Source organism: Benincasa hispida, chromosome 11 (assembly GCF_009727055.1).
Source record: "Benincasa hispida cultivar B227 chromosome 11, ASM972705v1, whole genome shotgun sequence".
NCBI lineage: Eukaryota > Viridiplantae > Streptophyta > Magnoliopsida > Cucurbitales > Cucurbitaceae > Benincasa > Benincasa hispida.
In genome coordinates, this window is record NC_052359.1 from 32,550,345 (window position 1) to 32,564,899 (window position 14,555).

A 14,555-nucleotide genomic window follows, 5' to 3' on the forward strand; every position below is an offset into this window, starting at 1 on the left:
TAAATGCATGAGATTAAATGGAGGGTTTGTTTGTTTTAAGAATTAAAGGAAACTAACTAAGCAAAAGACAAAAATTGATATAAGAAATTTATTGATGAGAGAAATAAGAAAGAGATTGTGAGATAAAATTCAATGGAAATAAAATCTTTGGGATTTTATATAACTAGACAATTCTATCATTGACTTAATAAGAAATCATGCAATTAGATTATTCAATGGTTCATTAAGAATAAATTCCTAATGCTCTAATTAGTTAATTTCACAATTAACTGAAATCTAGGCATTAATTGCTTCCTAAAGACATTTCACAACTAATCCGTAAATTGCATTGAACTTATGGATTTTCTTAACTATTCCAATCTTGAAATCAAAAGATTGAAAAATTCAAGATTGATTACATGAATTTTCTGAATTAATAGATTCTTTAAAGAAAGGATGAAAAGGAATCCACATTTTCTATCAAGACTACTAATTTTTGCAACTACAATTACAATTTTGTTATAGAACCATGTAATTTTTCACACAAAAATTGATTAATCTTGATTTGTCAATTCAATTTTAATCAATTTTATTCTAAACTCAACAAGAACATTAAAAAAAAAGTAATTACATGAAAGAAAATTCAAGAAAAGTCTCAAGAAAATGCCTAATTACATAGTACCCCAAGAAAAAGATTTACCTACTCATGGAGGTTGAAGTTCTTAAGCATTCCATTGATAGTTGCATATTGATACAAGTCTGAGTACAAATCGACTCAATCTCACGGAATACAAGAATCGCTCTTGGAAATCGAAACATCTCTCTAAAAAAATGGGTTTTCTTCTTTCTAAGTTTTTCTCTCAAGAAAATGATGGATTTTCTAAAAAAAAAAAATGATATCCCTTCGTCTTCTGAAGAACTAAACTCATCTATACCAACAGAAAATCATCGCGAAGCGTGCGGATGGATCACATCAAAATTCAGAAAGAATAACAAGCGCATCGAGTTTTTATGTTTAATACTTGCTCGACACTTGGCTGTCAATACTCAATCCTTGACGCTCGGGATGCTCTTTGCTCAATTGCCTTAACTCGATGGAAAATGAATCAAACGAAACTTGATGACTTGATGGAACATGGTTGAATACTCGATAGTCTTTACTGGATGCTATTTGACAGTATTTTGCTAAATACTCGATGGTTGATGATCCAACAGCCTTACTCGATGCTCTCCTAGGTGTTTACTCAATTCTTTTCAGTTTGTTGATTTTCTTGACCATTTTTATCTTTTTGGCACAATTTTCTTGTAATGATCCCAAAATGCTTTGGGGATCGTTTAATCCTACAAAATTAGCAATTAGTCAACACAATTTTGGAGGAATTAACATAGAAAATATACATCTTTTAAAAACCTAACAATAGGATACCCCTACTCACATTCTCTCCACATGAACGATTTGGATCACATCATTTGTAACACTTACAACTCTTGTAACATTTACAAAGTGGACCGTATTCGTAGTGTTACTAGGATAAAGCACCCAACCTTATCCATATACTACAAACCATTTAGGTTATTACTTGAACATGATCCACTTGGATGTCTACCACATACTGTTCAAGCTATGTAAAATAACCTTGAATCTTAGTTTATTAGATTGAGTCAATGTAATGTAAATGTCAAATAAAACAACTCAATATTTTATTAAATAAATAATTCATTTATACAATTTACAAACTATGAGAACCACGAGATTTAGGGCACTAACCCCAACATTAGAGGTGGCAAATGCGATATTGCTATATTGGCAGGAATAGGTAAATTATATAATAAGGAATGTGGTTATACCGGCGTGAAAGACTAGTACGGTGTATAATAAGGAAAACAGGACAACCAAAGAAGCAATGAAGACCGAAGCAATACTCCTAAATTTGCATCAACGCACAAGACTAGCAGGTGGTTGGCCCTCAAAAGCAAACTCATGAGTGAGGGCTAATGCTGATGAGTGGATTTTGACCTAGTAAAATAAAACCAAAAATCAATATAACATAAAATAATATGAGATAATGTGATATTTGATCCTGACTTGCTAGGGATTAGGAAACTCGTATCCTAACCCTAGTAGGATTAAGATAAAACTCTAGATCAAATCGTTATAGATAGAGCATCATGGCTCCATATGAGGTAACTTAAACTTCTAACTTCTTATCTATTATTCAATTCTCTTATTGGCTAAGACATCTAGCCCTTTTCTTTGTTTTGTAGGTCCTCTTTTTCCCAAATTAAAAATTTACCATTGTTGTTACATGAAGGTCAAATGTATTTTTCCTTGACTAAATTTTGGCATTAACATGTATATACATACATATACATATATATTTGCACAATGAACCTTTTTGAGTTTATAAGAATTTAATACTTAATTTTTTTTATGGTTATTTTAATTATTGACTTAAAATAGAAGCTATTTTTGTTCACTATTTTGGCATTGATTGTTTAGTAGATGCATGGCACGATTTTAATATGTATGTTCTGTTTCATTGTATGAATTATTACAGATCAATTCGAAGTGTCAATTCAAATATAGCTTAGTGAAATTATACACTCGTTTTTATTTCAAGAATCATGATTCGTTTTCTACTGTTACCTCCACAAATTTTTGCATCACTAGGGGGGGGGACTTGATGGGATTGATTAAGAACATAATTTAATTGGTAAAATTGGCACGTAGTAATTTAAGCAAAACACTTGCATTACAAAAATTGTCTAATTAGATGAATAATTTGTTCTTTCTCACTGGATTTTAAATTAGTATATTTGTTATGCTAAGTTGACAACAAATCTTTTATAGCTCCTACATAAGCTATTTTAAATCCGTTAAACTTGTTCGTTTAGATTGATTAATGAGCTTAAATGTTTATATTTGTAGGAATTCGAGCATTATATGCATTTTGGAGCGTTATGGACAATTAAGAGCTATCTTGGAGTTTTTGGGAGCTTAATTGAGCATTCGAAGCTTCAAGGAAGTGAAAAGAAGAGATTGCTCCTAGGTGTAGCATTGTAGCGCTATACCATTCTAAGAGGCCAAGACCGCGACACTATCAACATTTTTCAGCAATGAATGCCACACTACGGTACACGAAGGCTTTTTCCTACATCGTTGCAACACTGTCGTAATTTTCTATATAAATGCTATTTCATTTTGAAGGTTTAGTGTATGGATATTTTTTAGAGTTGTATGTTCGATTTTACCCGATTTAGGGTAAAATCTATGAGGTTTCTTTACATTTACTTTGTATGTGATGGTTTTGGCATCGATATTCGAGTTTCGATGACCCGTTAGGCTTAAAACATTGGTTGTGAGGTTTGTTTGGTATTTTATTTATGAATTTTGTGAGGTATCAGGAATGTTCATGAGTTTTTTTTTTTATTATTCTTCATGTTTTTATTCTCTGCTCGAACTTCTTGACAACTTAATTGCATATAATTATATGTTCGCATGTCGAGGTCATCTGTGATTGCAACGATGACATGCTTAAGTTAGTAGTAAACAGGTTGAGTTATAATTATGGTTTATGTAAAAAAAAAAAAAAAAAATCGATTTGATCGAGTATATGAGTCAAATTGGAGATATGTTATTGTATCTAATAGAAAATGGAGGGGCAAAGATAAGGATGATATCTCGTTCCATGTCACACCCCTTCTCAGATTACCATTCCAACCCATGAGGAGATGTGACGATAGTAGGTGCCAACCCTCTTATGACATCCACTATCCCTCTTTGCCTTTGGGCACTCACACTTTTAGTGTATCAGTGATAAGACATGCAATCAACTAGATATCCCTCAACAATTTACGCAACAATCCCAAAAACATGATTTGTTTATATATACATGCCAAATAGTTAATATTACAAAGCCCCCCTTCTGAATTTAATTCTTATCCCTAACATGCACATATTAATTTACAAACTCAACCACCTAACTATTTAAACTTTGGATTCCCTATAGTTTTGGACCTTTGAGTAGTTGACTGGCAAATCAACTAGGCTCCGAGGTGTAGACCGCTATCTGGGGAAAAAATGTAAGAATGGAAAAGATTGAGCTAACGCCCAGTAAGTGACATTTAAAACATGTTTCCAAACATAATCGTACTCAAATATCAAATTTGTAAACTTCGAGGTTTCAAATTTTAACATCAAGTGTAACATTCTAGAAAATTTTATAAAACTCTGGAAATATCAAATCACATCCACTTTGTTTGGAAACCATTATCTTCTGACCTTAGTTAAGGGATAACCATTTTGCTCAATTGCTCAATGTTGAGTCCTTAGTTCGTGTGAAGTAATCTTAACACAACCAACGTTAAATAATACCTAGGTGCACATGGTTAAGCCCCATATATCGTCATACCTTAGGTATTAGGGGACCCAGATACCTTCTCACAGTCCTTCAGTATCAGGTTTTCTCAATAACTGACCTAGATACCTTCTCCTAGTCCTTTAGTATCAAGTTTCTTCACTAAAACATCATAAAACCTTAAATTTATTTAGGTATCGATCTTAAAATATGAAACAATTTAGTAGCATGAACATCGTAAATATAGAATTACTGAGAAATAACTTAATTCAAGAAATTCTTTGTAAAATGTGCTTTTGAGCATTAAAACTCAAGTATGCTTAAGAAATTTTATAAGAAAAGTATACTTAAAACTAGGGGTGTTCAAATAACTCGACAATCCGAACAACTCAGACTACCCAACCCATTGGTTCGACTTTTTCTATTTTTGTTGGGTTGGTTCGGGTCATAGGTTGGCTTAAAAAAATTGGATTGACCCAACTTAACCTGAATTTTATATATATAAATAAAATATACTATATATATTTCTCTATGTTTAAAATTTGATTACTTTGTAACGATTAATTTATGAATTTTAAATATTTTTCTTTTAAAAATGTTATGACATTTGTCCTTATTTGAAGTTTTCAATAAATATTTTAGATATTTGGTATCTAGCATTTGAGTTTTATAATATTTTAGTTATTAGTCATGTGTTGTATATAAATTTACATATTTTTAATTAAAAAGAAAAAAACAAGTTATAACCCGACAACCCAACCAACCTTAGTTGGATTGGGTTAGAGACTTTATTTGGGTTCTTTGGGTTGCCAATCCAACCAATCCAAATTTTCGGGTTGGTCCAAAAAACACCCTCAACAAAATCCAACCCATGTTCATCTCTACGTAAAACTCATTTTAAAACTTTAAGAATAACATGCTTGGGAAACTTTTAAGTAAAGCAAGTAATAAGTTTACACCCTAAATCATTTGAAAAACATGCCACTCACACTTAACTGACAGTAGTTATTTTCCTTAGGTTCTCACTTAGCTTTCTGGTTTCTTCTTCGAATCCCAAGCCTTTACCGAGTCAGAATAACTTTAGGATCTCGTATTTAAGGTTAAATCAATTTTAGAATATTCTCTTGGCCCTACACTTTGCTTACCAACTCAATAGGTATGAAACAAACTTTAAACTAACTTAGGACAGTTGTTGGACGTAAGATAGGCCTTCCTTAAGCAATTGGACGCATGGCAACACCTTATGAAACCTTGAAATTCCTCTGATCAACGCATGGATTCAGCTAGATGCGTGGCAATACTGATTAACACATAGTCTCCCCTTGATTAATGCATGGCCCTACCCAATACTCTAATTTCCCCCTAAAACTCTCTTATTGAGTTTCTTTTGAAAGGAATTAAGTTGTGAGTTTAAATGAAGTTCTCTTGGGGTATTTATAGGCCCTCAAAGGTGTTTGTCACCCTTTCTAGGCCACCAACGCATGACACATGTTTGCATGAAAATCTTAAGTGTCAGCACCATGCAAAGTCCAGCAAAAGGGTCATTGACATCTCCCACTTGCATGCGAGCTTGAGGTGTCTCCACCATGTATAATCCAATGCATAGGCCTCTTTGAGTTACATTTAGACCTTTTACATGTCCTACTATGCATCCACCTCACCCTAGGCTCGACCGAGGCTTCATTTGGTTGATCTACGTTCCCCATTTTATTGTCAATCCGACCTTGCTCTCCAAGTTTCCAAATCAACGCATGATGACCTAGGTTAGCTGCATGGTGACTTCACCAACAACCCTAGATGTGTCTTATCATCTCCTCTATGCGTCCATAGGGTGCTTCCAACGCATGGTCTCTTAGGTTTGAACGTATGGTTTCTTAACTATGTCTCCAACTTGATTCTTACTCACTACATAATTTCCTCTTTGGCTTAAAGCAAGGGTATGCATCCAAGTCTCACTCTTTCCCATACCTTTTCCCTTCCTAGACATGTGTCTAACTAGGGTTCTTGGGCTTCCTTGGTGTATCTCTCTCCCAAGGGTTTGTTTTGTACTTCCATCTTACTCCTCATAGATCCAAGATGGATTCCACAAGATCTTCTATGCGTCAAACCCTAGTCCTATGCGCCCAATTCCAACCCCATGCGCTGATACTTCTTCTTCTTCCTTCTCCCTTGGTTTCTATCTTCTTTTCGAAGCATAGCTTACTCCTTCCACTCAAGGCATGGCCATGTGTCCTCTTTGTCTCTCTTTTCCCTCCAAGCATGTGCCTATCTATGTGCTCACATGGCCATCTATGCGTCCAAGCTTCCATATATGCATCCAACCCTTCCCTCTTTAGGGTTTTCTCCACTTGTGTTGACTTATGTTGTCCAACACTTAGCCAATTTCGCTCATTTGAATGTCCTATGCGGCCATCATGCTTTCCCTATGCTCTCATATACTATGAATCCAACTCTTATTCTCATAACATAGTTAGACACTTAGCCAAAATTTTTACTTCAAACTACTATGCCTCAAACACTTAGAGATTTTCCTTCTTCCAAGGCATAGTCTAGGTACTTAGTTAAACTCTTCCCTTCCAAGGCTTGAACTCTGAGTTATTTTATCCCTTTAAGGAAATCCTGTGATGGCTCGAGTGTTACAAATCCACCCTATTTAGTTATTAACCCTCTTATGATAACCACTGCCTAATCTTCATTTCCATCACCTGTATGAATAGTCTCAGGCACCTAATAAATATAACATACATTATTTCCATAACCCATGCACAATTACAGAAATATAAATAAGTGTGCAGAGCTATGAATCTATAACATCTCATTTACATTCACATGGATAGTGGGTCTTGTTTGTACTCTCCTTAGTCCCTAATATGTACATGTTGACCAAAAGTAAAGACAATACCACTAAACCCCCCAAACTTTTGTCCTTATTCCTTTTTCTTCAAACTCACACCTTGAGTGGCAGACTAGTAGAACAACCATCTCTGAGGAGTTGACCGCTACTTGGGAAAAAGGAAAACATCGAAAATAGTGAGCTACTAGCCAAGTGAGTGACTATTTTAAAAACATATGTACTGAACATTAAGTAAATGTCAACTTCCATAAAACTCCAAGGTTTAAAACATTCATACTCCATACTATCAAATAAATAAAATATTTAAACCCTGAAAACCTCAAACAAAAATTATCATCACATAACCTAGTTAAGGAGAGCCATCTTGCTCAATTACTCAATATCGAAATCCTTAGTTGGTGTGAATTAATCTCAACACAACCGATGTCGATTAATACTTACATGCACGTGGTAATGCCCAGAATACTGTCATACCTTAGGTACCGGGGGGTCCAAATACCTTCTCTTAGTCCTTTGGTGTCGAGTTTCCTCACCATATCATCATAAATCATTCTTGAAGAAAGGAAACTCAACTTTGAAACATTAAGCATTCCAGTAAACACAAGCCTTTGACGCATTCATCGTAAAATACTTAACATGAGTAAAGAATGTTAGTTGACGCGTGCTTCATAAAACTCATTGTTAGAGAATTTAAACCATGCGTTCATATGTCTATTATCATAATAGAGCATGAGTCAAAGTAGAGCTTAAAAAATCATGTTTACTTAGAAAATTCATCATAAACTAAAACTCATACATGGTGCATCATTAGGAAAACATTTGAAGAACTGGCTTAGTAGTAAAACAACCATTGGAAACTTATAAGAGAAATCTCTTATAAACTTTCTCATTTACAGTCTTGGGGCTACTTTCTCATAGATGATAGGCTTCTCTTATTGATGTTGGCCCTGTGACATTAAGGAGTACTTTTGGTTAATACCACTAGCTCCCTTTCGAGCTTAACTTAAATAAGTAAGCCTAACATCAAACTTAGTGCATCTTTCTGACTCATTAACACATCACCCAACCTAATGCATCTCACACTTAGCCAAAAGTACCTTGCAATCAGCTAGTAGGTGGTATGCAATCACAAAAGCTCACTTGTGCGCCATAACACGCTCACCGTGCCAATACGCCATGTGCTTGCTTACACGTCCCTAAGCGCCTTCAATAACTAGCTTTCTCCTTTGCGGCTGTGCGCCCACTCCTCACACACACCACAGTTAGTGCCTTGTGCTCACCTGCATATACTCGTGCACGTTTGCCAATGCTTACACCTTACGTTTAACCCTACATACTCATGTGCGCTCGCCAACGCCTAGCCTAGCTGCTAGCTGCTTGTTTATCCCTCGGAAGTAACTGCCTACTTATTTCAACCATCAATTTTTAGATTTAAACTTCAAGCATGAATAAATTCAATTCTAGACATCATTTCGAAAATTTATCTTCTACAAACTTGTTCATAAACGTCTTAAATTCCTTACCTCAAAATTTGAGCCTCACATTTCTCCTATCAAACTCATAATTCACCAATCTTTTTACCCTGCCCAAGCCCTTTCGAAAGCTTGAAACACTTAGCTGAAGGTTGAATTCATGGGAAATTCCTCTCGGCAGCACCAAAATTTGATCAACATTAATCAAGCTTCAACTCTATAACAACTCTTCTCCCTTAGCATAGATGGAAATGCCAAATCGATTTCTTCTTCCTACTTCTCTTTTATACTCATGGGTGCATGACCAACTCATTACTTAGGGTGACAACTGGCCCACTAAGCATAATTAAGGCATCTAAGCACGACAACTAGTCCACTAAGCTCGACGATTAAGTTGAAATCTTCCATCTCTTCACCAACGCTTAGGCTACTAAGCCATCATGTGGTCTAGTTTGCATCGCATAGGCCCCTATTTTGGTCAACACATCTTCAGCCTTCGCATCCTGCCCTCATGGCTTAAGACCATGCATTAACACACTACTCGTCAACACTTCTAAGCCTTCATTGGACTCTTATGTGTCCCCTCAAGTCTACGCATACGTCTTTATCTTGCCGCGCACGCCTCCACCTCTCGGCCATCGCCTCACAAGCTCGATGCCCAAGCTTGGCCCTTAATCAACACACAGCTTGTGCCTCATGGCCCATCTTGCCATTGACTTGGCATATCTCCTAAACTGTCGCAACCTTCACGCCTTAGCCTTTAACAAGCTCACCATGACTCTAACGCATAGTTCACACTTAGCCATTTTTCCTTTCTTCTTCTAGGTGTCACCTTGTACCATTTTCTACCCGAGAGCCCAGCTTCAATACTTATAATATTTTCCTTATAAAACTCCTAGGTCCCATTCCTACAAACAATAATTCATATAATAGAACTAACCACACATCAATACATTGACTTAAACATGCTTATGTAGGAACATATGGCATAGGGTTTACACTTTTTCTTTGGTCCATTACTTGCCTTTGTTCTTCTTCTCTGGTTCTGAAGCACAATCTGTTCAGATAATGAAACTTGGAGAAGGCACACTAGAGCAATTCATAATCTTAAAGAAAACATAACAACACTATAATTATCACATACACATATATGTGTGTGCATGTGTGTATATATATATATATATTAAAGGTATATTGGAATGGGAAAGTGAAAGAGGGGCATTGGAATGGAATCAAAGTGGAGATGGGGAGGGAGAGGGGAGAGTGAAGATTGGGCAGTTTTTGGTCGCCTCACACTAACCAACCCTGAAAAGAAGCTCTTCTTTCAGATCTGATCGAAAGTTTTATCTTCTATCTTTTTTTTTTTTGTTCTTCTCTTAACAGCACACGACAACATTGGAGAAGGTGGCGATAACTTTCCTTCATTCTTCACTTGTGGCAACGGTGAGAATGAAAAAGTTGATGGAGATGGGGACAAAAAGTTCATCGGAGTTGAAGAAGAGTATGGTGTAGAGGAAAATAAGAGGAAGACCACCTCATGAAAAAACAATATTAAAATTAACAATTTTTTTCCAAGTCAACTTGCTAACTCATCATTCAACTGCCACATCATTTTACCATTAATCAACTAACAGTCAAAAGAGTCTTAAGAACTATTTAGAACCATTTTTAAATCTCAGGACTAGAATGTTTGATTTAAAACTTTAGGATCAAATAAATATCAACTTCAAATTTAAGTAATAAAAAATGTGTTTTACCATAATAATAATAATAATAATAATAATAAACCCTGGGGTAAAACTAGATACAATGGTGTTTTCGGCCACGATGCCCGAACCGCACCAGAATCCCCCTTCATAAAAGTAGAAAAAAGGTTTTCAATAGGGCGCCTTCAGCTTCCAATTCCATAGCAGCTGGGCAGCTCCACGAACACGTCATTCTAAGAAACTCGACTCTCATTCAACTTCGCCTGTGCCACCAAATTCTCTGCCCGGAGGTTTAAAAACCTCTAATTTCTCCAGTCTCGATTCACGGCGCCATATCTTTCCCCATTTATACTTTCATCGACCGGGTAACTTTTGTTTTTGCTTCTTAATCCCTATTAATCAATTGATTGCTCACTTCCATGGCTGTCCCTTAGTCCTAGTCTCCCTCTGGTTTTGCTGCATTACTGCCTAATGGATTGGAGACCGACATCAGGGCATGGTTTTTATTTTTTATTTTTTTATCTGGGTTACTGGCTTGGTGTTTGTTTCCATGGGTTTTCGTTGTTGGCACTTCTGGACATGCATTAGGGAACATTTTTTGTAATTGGTAGTGAGACTGTTTTGTATAGGAGAAAGGAAGAGGTTTTGGAACATCTGGGGTTTCGTGGTTTTATAAGGAAACAACCAAGGGTGCCTTGGTTGTGGTAGGTACGCGTAGGTTTGTCTCTTGGATGATACCTTTCAAGGTCTTGGGTTCATCTCCAATAGAAAACTTGACAACCTTAAACTACCCAGTCATGCGTGGTTGAGAGGTGTTTGGAAGAGGTTGTTTAGTCTCTTGCTAGATTCAATGCCTCTACGTGGACTTCACTCTCCAAGGTTTCGTGCAATTGTCCGTCATGTTTTGTTCTTTTGGAGTGAATCCTTTTTTTGATCGGTTGGGTTAAGTATTGGGGTGGCTTTAGCTGTTTTTCTTTTATGCTCCTGTATATTCTTTCATTTTTCTCAACGAAAGCCTCATTTCCATAGGAAGAAAACCTGAAACCATGTTGTCTCTCAAAGCCAGCCTTACCTTGAGATGGGTAAAGCCTCAATGAGTTAGTAGGGAGTGCAAAATCTTATTTATTTATTTTTTGTCTGAGGAACCAAAGAAAGAATACTAGGGGATACAAAAAAACCGACCTCTTGAAGGAGTCAAACTAAAACAGAAAAGGGCTCCAAACTTGTTTCATTAGAGATTAGGGGGAGTGAGATAAGGAGCAAGTCCTTGATTAAAAGGAAGAAAAAAAAGCCACAAGGAACCATGTATTTATATCTGGTATCATAATAGGATGAGCACTGTAGGTGAACAGGAGCTAGCGTGACTAAAGTTTGGTCATAATTGAACTAGGTAATTCATTACACGAAGGTAGCAATTGATTTAAAATTTAAAATTTTATTTTGGTGGAATCTGAAACATCGTACTAAAAGAAAACATGTATGTGAGGGAGGGAGGGGACTGGGGTGTGCAGGAAACCTTGTTTATATTACCAAACAGAGATTAAGCCTTGAATTAGTGTTTCTTCTGGAGTGTTTATTAAAATTTAGAAGCTGCTGGAAAAATATCCAGCTTGGAAGTTTGTGATGGAAGGACTTGGGCCATTCATCTTTAGGGCGTCTTTATTGTCAATTCCCATTATTGCATAAAACTTTGGTTAGAAGATGTTTGATTTCAGAATTTACTAAGGAAACTTGCTTGGGTGCCTGGGAAGATTTGGATGTTCTGTTTTCTCAGTATCCTTACAGTAAGTTGCAATGGCAGCTCTTCTACAATTCTCTGGTAACTTTTATTATGCATCAGATGGAACTGTCTAGTGTTTCATATACAAGAGTTCACCTGTTCAAGAGGAAAGCAAAGAAGCTTAACTATGCTGTGGAATTTTTCTTTGCTGAAAGGAACAAGAAAATACTGATTGGACTAGCAAATGATTGGAGGGAAGCATTTGAGTTACTCAATTTTATTTTCTCTATGGTTCCCTTTATAAAATGAGTCTAGAAATTATATTCCTGTGCAATTTATTCTAATTTGGGTGAATTTCTTTAAAGCTTACTTTGGGAATATGTTTGGTTGGTATTTTAGATTTGCTTCCAGGTGTGTGGATGGTGGGCTGTAAGATACTGCTTTTTGCTAACCAACAAAGATATGAGAATCTTCAAAATATATTTTTTTTTGGCACATAAAGATATGGTGGAGATTTTTTATAGGTTTTTCTCGGTGTCCTTGGTTCACAAGAGAGTTGTCATGCTATGTTGGAAGAAGTTACTTGTTAACCTACTTTTTGTTAAAAAGATTATTTGGGAGGATTTTTCAGGTTAAGAGGGATATTGGGAAACATCTTTGAGATTGATGGACCTTATGCTCTGTTCTGGTTTTTTTCATCCTGACATTTTATAATGATATTAGACTGTTTATGAATCTTACTAGTTGGAACATTTTATAATTTATTTTCAGAGTCTTCCTTGTTTTTCCTGGTCTTCTTTTTTGTATGGTTTAGTTCCGTGATCTTCTTTATGCCTCTTATTGGAATCTGTTCCTTATCCATGGAAAAAAAATTATCGTTGGTTTTGCAGTTCTTTTTGGGACTTTGCATCTTTATCCAATAATGGCCAATAATCCTCAATATTCAGGTTTGCAGGTAAAATATTTCCAAATTCTATGTTTTCTTCATAATGTAGATAATTTTTATTTTATCAAGAACTGAATATTTTGTATTTTGTTTCAAATTCTAATTTCTTAATTGCACATTTTCTACTTCTGAAGCCCCTTCGGCCTCCTGTTGTTAGTCCTATGGATCAAGCTAGATCATTTGTTCCACCCATGACTGCTCAGGTAATAAGCTACTAAGGGATGAGTCTTTTATATCTTGGCTACATTACAACTACAAAATCTCAAGGAATTGATGTAACTCAATTATTTATATCAGCAGTTTCGACCTGCAGTCCCTGCACCTCACTCGCAGCAGTTTGTTCCCTTGCCTTCTCCGCATTTTCAGCCTCTTGGCCAAGGTGTCCCCTTGATGAATGTTGGAATGCCCCCTCCTCCTCAAGCTCAACAATCCCAGTTTTCTCAGCCAGTGGCTCACTTACCTCCAAGACCTTGCGAGCCAGTTCACGGGACATTACCACCACAAACAATTCAACTGCCAGTAGCTCAACCAAATAGGCCATTTACGCCCGAATTACAACAAGCACAGCCTCTCACTCAATCTGCTGCTATTGGCATGCCTGGTCCAGGTGGCTCTGGAACATCTCTATCTGCATCATACAGTGTAAGTTTTTATCAATCATGGGAAAACTTCAATTTTATTTCTTTGTAGTACACTAAGAAGATGCACTTAACAATAAAATGGACATTTGGCTTTAAGATTCAATTGTTTTGCATTCAAATTTCTCCAAGTTTTTGTGGAGCATTGATGTTATTCAAGGACTTCGTTAATCCTTATTAGAACGTATTTTGTTGTAACAATTTTCAGTTACTTACTTAGTCTGTTAGCTATGATTGAGGCTGAAGGTATTCTTGTAATTTCCTATTTAAAGAGGGATCATTCTTTTCTGTAGATGTGTGAGAGTTTATTATCAATGAATAATAATTATCTTTTCCCTCAGCTACACGTATTAATCCTCATTGACAATATAGCTCATGATATCTGGTTTTACATCCTTCGACTTGTTTGGAATCTTCTCTTTGCAGTATGGACCACCTCAAAATTACAATACCACTATTGTTCATCCTGTACCCCAATCACATGCACCAGTTGTGTCTTCTGGAGGCCAGCTGGGCAGTTTGGTTGCAGTCACACCTCTGAATCACTCAAGAGAGCAGCCTTATGCTACCTCCTCTGTAACTTCAGTATGTATCATTTCTTTTATTCTCTTTAATATCTTTTCCTGCTATTGTCTCAGATTAGCTTTATTTTTCTCAATTTCAGGCAGCCAATGTTTTGCCGATGCCCTCTGGTGCAGCCTCATCAGGGTGGAGAGAACATACATCTGCTGGTGGTAGAAGGTAATCACCAGCACAAACACATCCTTCTATTCTATTTTGGTAACTCATGTCATACTCATATATTACCTGGACTTCAAAGTCCTTAATAACTCAGTTCAGTCCCAAGTCTTTAATTTTTTCTCAATGAAAGTTCTTTTTCTT

The 14,555-nt window shown here is 36.1% G+C and overlaps 1 protein-coding gene across 13 annotated transcripts in view; it reads left to right on the forward strand.

The window, feature by feature from the left end:
• Window positions 1-10,500: 10,500 nt before the first annotated feature.
• LOC120091408 (pre-mRNA-processing protein 40A-like) overlaps window positions 10,501-14,555 on the forward strand; it is a 36,252-nt gene continuing 32,197 nt past the window's right edge. For 4 of the 13 annotated variants that reach the window (XM_039049420.1, XM_039049419.1, XM_039049421.1 and 1 more), the window contains exons 1-7: window positions 10,502-10,734; window positions 12,210-12,720; window positions 12,980-13,044; window positions 13,170-13,238; window positions 13,333-13,677; window positions 14,100-14,258; window positions 14,338-14,414. In XM_039049420.1, coding sequence (XP_038905348.1) covers window positions 12,552-12,720; window positions 12,980-13,044; window positions 13,170-13,238; window positions 13,333-13,677; window positions 14,100-14,258; window positions 14,338-14,414 — 884 coding nt within the window. In that variant the 5' untranslated portion in view covers window positions 10,502-10,734; window positions 12,210-12,551. Of the gene's footprint in view, window positions 10,735-11,874; window positions 12,154-12,209; window positions 12,721-12,740; window positions 12,778-12,979; window positions 13,045-13,169; window positions 13,239-13,332; window positions 13,678-14,099; window positions 14,259-14,337; window positions 14,415-14,555 lie in introns of those variants that run through there. The other 9 variants (XM_039049429.1, XM_039049427.1, XM_039049428.1 and 6 more) reach the window with 7 other exon arrangements.